Source organism: Nicotiana sylvestris, chromosome 11 (assembly GCF_000393655.2).
Source record: "Nicotiana sylvestris chromosome 11, ASM39365v2, whole genome shotgun sequence".
Taxonomy (NCBI): Eukaryota; Viridiplantae; Streptophyta; class Magnoliopsida; order Solanales; family Solanaceae; genus Nicotiana; species Nicotiana sylvestris.
In genome coordinates, this window is record NC_091067.1 from 125238088 (window position 1) to 125245247 (window position 7160).

At 39.6% G+C, this 7160-nt stretch overlaps 1 protein-coding gene across 1 annotated transcript; it reads left to right on the plus strand.

Annotated features, from left to right (window-relative positions):
- Positions 1 to 349: 349 nt before the first annotated feature.
- Positions 350 to 730, plus strand: LOC104241011 (uncharacterized). The gene has a single exon (XM_009795910.1). The coding sequence runs from the start codon at positions 350 to 352 to the stop codon at positions 728 to 730; it is 381 nt and encodes a 126-aa protein (XP_009794212.1).
- Positions 731 to 7160: the final 6430 nt, after the last annotated feature.

The window sequence follows — 7160 nt, forward strand, 5'->3', positions numbered from 1 at the left end:
TCGTCATATTTTGAACGAGTGCCAATATTTGACAGCAAACACTCGAGTACGTGACTTGTCTAAAGGCGAGGTCTTGCCTGGTTACCTTGCTTGGTTTAGAAAGAAGGTCACTGCAAGGGCCGAACCCGAAAGGCCGACCAAACGGCCTCACATTCAGGAATTTGTTGAAGCGTCGCAAGAATAATGGGCCTGGTTGACCAAAGAAAACGAGTATAGGGCCACTATAAGCAAGTTGAAAAAGCAAGTTAGAGATCTTCAATTTGAGAGTGGTTTGCAAGCCGCTGCAGACGAGGGTGAAAATAAAAGGTTAGCCCAAGAAAATGAACCCCTCTGAGCCCAAATCCAGAAGATGAAAATAGCAGCTGAGAACCCTGCCAGAAATGGAAAATATGAGAAACTTATAAACAGCCTTAGGCAAAAAGTATGTGACTATGGATCTTATTTGAAAAAGACTGAAGGTGAACTAGCAAAGGCGCGAGCAAAGTTAGCCAAAAATGCGAAGGAACGGGCAAGTTTCGTTCAACAGTTGAAGGAAAAGTACGACAAAGGAATCATGGGTCTGAAGAAAAAGATCAATACCTTTGAGAGTGAAATGACCAAACAAGCAAAGAACTTCAAAGCAGAAAGAGAACACTGCTATGCCTTGATGTCGCAACTAGAAGAGGACCTGCAACAATTACAAGAGCAAAATCATACGGCCACACAAGTTTTGGAGGCCAGATCTCAATAAATTGGACGTCTACTACAAGAGAAGGGCGTCATCAGGGAAAGGATTAGAAGGATTGTTAGCTATATAGTGATGAAGTGCAACAAATACAAAAACATGACCAGGTCCATATTCTTCACTGCAATTATGATTTTTGTCCGTCAGATAATGGACGACCAATATCGCCTCCAAGAAGATATGGCACGTAGACCCGCGGTGAAACCGACTGATGTCCTGCGGGCCTCTGGAGCAGTAGTTGAGGCATTTATGTATTTCTGATTTTATTTTTTAAGTTTGTATTTTCAGTTTCTTTTGGAGTTTGTTAGTCCACTTTTGAGTCTGTATTTTCAGTTTTTTTTGGAGTCTGTTGTCACACCTCCTTTTTACCTGCGACCGCAGGGGCGTAGAGGGAGTTTTTCCAATAAAAGGACAATCGAAACGAGATTTATTATTTAATTCAGAGTTTCCACTTGAGAGATTTATGGTATCCCAAGTCACCAGTTGAATCCCGAATCGAGGAAAAGATTGATTTTGTATTGCAGTCCGCGAACCAGAAATCCGGATAAGGAATTCTGTTAACCCGGGAGAAGGTGTTAGGCATTCCCGAGTTCCGTGGTTTTGGCACGGTCGCTCAACTGTCACATTCGGGTTATTTATCTGATTTTTTTTATATACATGTTTAACCTATGTGCAAATTTTAACTTTTTACCGCTTTTATTATTATTATTATTATTAACGAGAATTGCAACGTCGTGAAAATACATCTCGAACCACGTCACATCAATGCACCTGTGGTTATCGATACATTTCGACTCCGTTGAGATTTGGATTTGGGTCACATAAATGTGCACCCGAGTTTAAGAAAGTAAATTATTAAAAGCGCGTCTAAAACAATCTAGCGTTTTATTAACTTTGAGGGAAGCCAGTGAATTGTCATTTACTGATCTCATCTTTTACGGAATCGATCCTCTTTGAATGTATAAGAATATGTGGAGCTCAGCATGTCTGGAAGCACAGGAGAACGTTCGTTTCGAAATTCGCTAAAGGGCGCGTTCCGAGGTCTAACATTTTTAAAGAAGTAGTTAAAGAGGGCCACACAATTTGTGATTTTATTTGGCGCGGCACGCCTCGTTTATTTTAAGGACATCCTAAAGCAAGCCATTATTTTCTTTTGAATTTGTCTCTGAAGCCTAACTAATTAACTAGCATATATGAAAGGCCCAAAATCCTTATGAATCAGTTTCAAACCAATTAAGCCTAATAACTTAGTAAGTGAAGGCAGAACATTTTCAGCAAATTGTTCATAACAGCCCAGATTTCATTTATAAAGGGCTGGACAGTTTGGGCTTATGACGAGCCCAAAAATACGATGCTGATTTTATTTTCGAGGCCTGCCAATGCCTTAGACCCAGACATCTCCTTAATTCAAATCGAACAATGATTCTCAACCAATAGATCAGTCAGACCATTCAATTCATTTAAAATGTTTTTACATGGATAGTTGCTTAAGTAACCTTAATGACTAGTTAATTCCACCTAAAACTCCTCAAACAAGTTTAATCGCGGCTAGAAGTGAGACAGTTTTTCAGCAGGCGAAGACTGTCTATTACTTGTGAGTTCAAAGTAGAGCAATGTGTTTTAATACCCCTAGTAAGACTAAACGAACATCACTAACCCAAAAACGTGTTCTGATCATTAAGGTCCTAAGAGATCAAATCTATGTCATCAATAGTGCACATATACGGTCGTACGAACCCAGCAGTCCAAGTTAAATTCAATCCTACTATGAAACTAACAAATCTGAATTGATTCACACTAATGCTGGCATTTCTTATCTGCTCACAGCTGTTTGAATATTGAATTGCTAACTACAAGTTAAGATCTAAAGTCAACTTTTATATTTATGTTGTTGCTAATATCGACAGTTAAACTAATCATCCCATGCAATCATGCTAAGCTACTGAATATTAACATTTCAATACAAATTAATAGTCCAAACAGTCCAGTCTTACTTCATTACAACGAATCCTACAGAAATAAAAATCAAAAGTAGTCAATTCTATAATCAAACATGCTTCATTTTTGTTCCACTTCTCAACTTTCAATGTACATTATGATGAACGTGAAAGTGTACCTGGGCTTGCAGTGAAACAAAGGAGAAGAAAGAGATCAGTAATTTCACAGCAGTAGCAACAGGAATCAGCAATAATTTTCAACGGGTATCAGCAGCCAGAACTCAAATAGCAACAACAAACCAGTCTCAACCCAGAAATGAAACTCAGCACACTCAAATTTAAACCCGGAATGAATTGTAGAACAACAACAACAGTAGATACCCCAAACAGACCTGACTGTACCACACTACGCTCGAAACTAAACCAGAAAAACTTTCTAAAACTTTGACAACACTAAACCAGACTGCCTTCCAAAGGAACTCTCTATTTTTAGATTCTTTTCCAAAAAGAATCCTGCTTGTTATCTCAGGTCTGTCCTCTTTTATACCCTAAGATAGACCCCTTTTCCAGCCTGTTTTCACACTAGGCAGAATTAAGAAATGTGTGTCTCCCATCATATTCCCTGACAGCCACTACTAAGTGTCTAATTTCATTGTTTAGTTTTAAAGGTGTATGGGCAATTCTATATTTTAATCAAGTCTTTTTAAGCCTCCCCACACCATTATGTTTTGTTCCCCATTAACACTAAACAAATGCATTAGTTTAATGTTAATTAAGTGCTTTACTGATAGCCCACTTAGCAAGACCATTTGCCAAACTTTTAAACCCCCAAAATACCCCTGAATACCCTGTGACTGCAGTTATAACCAATTCTCCTAAGTTCTGAATGCAACCTTATAACTCACTACTATCTAATTAACATTATCATACCAACACTGAATTCAAACCAATGTCAGATTCATTTCAGACCCTGAACAGTAGGATTCAATTCATCAAACTCAACAACAGCTTAAGCTTGAACCAGGTTGAATCAAATAGCAACAAAATAAAGGCCCAGGATTTTAATGATTCAGAACACCCTTACAGGGAATGACACAGTAGGTTCAGGTGACAACCAAAACAAAGTTCATGTATTTTCAAAGCATTTCAACTGACCAAGCAATTCAAAACAATGTGACGACTGACTAAGCGATTCAAACATTGTGATGAACTAATCTTTAATTTTAGCAAACGGGCAAACTTAATTTATCGATTGCAAAATCGGAAATGTTCTAACAAATCGACAAACTGCCTAGCTTCAATAATTGACTAAAATTAACGAGTCAACACCAATTACCAAACCAAAGCAAATTGACGTGACATGAAATTAATTTGAAAAGACACATAAAAAAATGAGATGAAACAGAGAACAGAGAAGACCAAAAATGAGGAAAATGAAAGCTAAATAACAAACTCCAAATGGAAATGGGAAATACCTAAGTTGAACGACCAGCTCGGCTTGAACCAAATCCGGCATCTTTTGATTTTGGTCGGAATAGGTCTTAATCACGAGTTCTCAAATGAGAACACACGAATAAAACCTATTTCGGCCTCGAATCTTCAATACAGTCTCTTGATCTGAGAACTCAATGTTCGTTCATTCGAATTGAGATTCGACAAACTACGGTTTGATTCGAGGGGAACTAGGGGTGGTTTAGGGACGAGGGAAGTCAGGTGGACGTTGGGTGTTAGCCTGGAATCGATTGGATTAGTTAGGGTTTTTTGGTCGATCTTTGATTGAAGATTCGAAAGCCCTGATCAGGATTCGAGGGGAATGGTTAGAGGGGTTAGGTTTAGGAGGTCGTGGGAAAGCTGGGGTGTGAATTTGGGGGTGAACGGAGCACTGTCCACCGGGTTTCAAGTGATGGAGTATGGTGGCGGCTATTAGGGTTTTTGGTCGTTTGGTCTCTCTGAAAGAGACGACTGAACATGGGGGGTGTTTGGAAATGAGAGGGGGTAATGGGTATGGGGTATTTTGGTATATTAGATTGAGGGGATTAATGTGATCCGTTGGATCAGTGAAGATCGACGGTCCAGATTAGGTTAGGGGGTCAAACGGGGTCGTTTTGGTTAAGTACTGAGGCGGGTTTGGTTCGGGGTAAACGGGTCGGGTTCGGTTCTTGGATACAGGTATTGATCTGTGACCGTTGGATGTGGCTTGGTTGAATGGCTGAGATTTTTTCCATTGAAACGACGTAGTTTAGTCCCTATACTACGTCGTTTCACCATCCTGTGAAAGGAGCTACCTGGACCGGGTTTGGGACATGCCATTGGGCCAGGGATTTGAGCCCAATCCGATTTTCCTTCCTAGTTTTTGTTCTTTTCATTCATTTTGCTTTCTAAATTATAAACCAAGTTAACTTATTAAAAATACTAATTATCTTCTAATAACATTTATCACATATAATTAAATTCCAATTAATAATAAAATTACACAATTCAACATTAAATGCTAAAAAATGCAAAGTACATTATTTTTTATGATTTTCATTTTCGTAAAACAAATCAGTGGTTAATTAATCCTAAATTGTAAATGCACATGCAACACATATATTTTTGTATTTTTCAGTAATAAATATAGAATAAACATGCACAGACAAATACAAATAAATCACAAGCAACATACAACTATTTTATTTTGAATTTTTGTGGGAGTAGTTCTTGTAGGGCAAAAATCATGTGCTCACAGCTGTTAGTCCACTTTCGAGTCTGCATTGCGCTTTCTTTTAGAGTCTGTTAGTTTTTTATGTTAAGTCTATAGGACGAAGTCGTTGTAATAGAGGAAAATCAGAATGTTTTTAATTTATGAAAATTTGAAAATCCAAAAATATTTCTTTCTTTTATTTCACACTAATATCCGAACTACGTAATGACCTGATTTATGCGGCATCATGATACGTAGGCAATACCAATAGGATTTGATCATAACTATAAAATGAAAAGAAGAAAGAAAAACAGAGTGGAAAAAGACTGGCAAAACAAGAAGAATAAAAGAGAGCAGGAATCAAGTGAAAATCAATAGGGACTGAAAAGGGTAGTAGTGAGAAAAGAGGAAAAAAGAGAAAAGAGTTGGTTAAGGTCGGGATGAAATATGCAACGATTCAAATACATAGTAGAAACTTTAATTGTTCAGGTGCATTGCATCCCTAACGTACGGTTGCCTATCTGTTAAAGTCTTAAACACTAACAAGTTTGTTGTTGGAATTGAGCACATGAAGGTGGTTAGTTTGTTTGGCATTCTGGCAAGCCATCCATATAATACCAGGTCTAAACACAGGGCGATCATGGCTGACAAAGAATTGGACGCGAGTGTTATTAACCCGCCGAGAGAGGTGGAGGAATCTGAGCCTAGTTTGAAAGAAGAGCTACATAAGTTGAAACACCAAATGGCCGAAATATATCAAGCATGGATGAAGGGGCATCCTCCACCGTCATACCCTGCCAACCCTTCTTTCATCCCACCACTAGCTCAACCTCAAGAACCCCCCATTATTGATTTATCCCCAAAACATTCACCTGGCTTCACCCCTTACCACCACTATCATGGCACCACTTCCCAAACCATCCAAGCTCTACCAGCCAAAACAACCACATACCTTGCTCCACCAGTTACCCCTATCTTTGTAACAGCCCTGCAAGCCACCCTCCATCGATCTTCTAGTGAGCCAGCATTCCAAGTCCAAGATAACTAGTACTATGCCCCAGAGCCCACCTTCAAAGTCTCGGATCGCTACTCCTAAAGTAGATGTTGCTATGGTCGTCTTAGGATCGTGGCCCGGCCCAAGGGGTTCACCGCACCATTACACCCAGCCTCGACCCCAGCCTCAAACCTACACCCAAACTCCATATAATCTACCCCAACACTATTTCCCACCACCAGACCCTCACTATTCAGTCAGGCCACCCCAATACCATGTCCATCATGCACAGTCATATGCTCAACTCCCTCCTTACCCGCAATGTCATTCACCAGCTTCACAAAATACTTATCCACCTCCATAAACATACTGAACCCTACCAATCCAAACTTTTGCCCCGGGCCGGAGTATAGAAAGGAAAGGCAACAACGGAAGCAAACTTTCACCCCGCTTGGAGAGTCTTACACCAGCCTGTTTTAGAGGTTAAAGCAGTTGGGCGTTCTAAGGTCGATTGAGTCAAAATTACCAAAAACTCTTACGAAGAACCTGGATTATTCCCTCAGATGTACATATTGTTCTGATGCTCCGGGGCATGATACAGAAAAGTGTTGGCATTTGAAGAGCGTCATCCAAGAGCTTATTGATACAAACCAGATTGAGGTCCAAAGATCGGAAGCACCCAACATCAATCAAAATCCCTTGCCATCCCATGCTGAAACACATATGATTGAGACAGTGTATAAGTATGAGAAGCCCGAGAAACCTTCGAAGTCTGTCATGATGATCCGTGCCAGTGAAACTAATTCAGTCAAAACTCCAGTT

What these genes read in the sequence shown, in the direction of transcription:
- LOC104241011 (XM_009795910.1), top strand. Translation starts at nt 350, where the DNA reads ATGAAAATAGCAGCTGAGAACCCTGCCAGAAATGGAAAATATGAGAAA.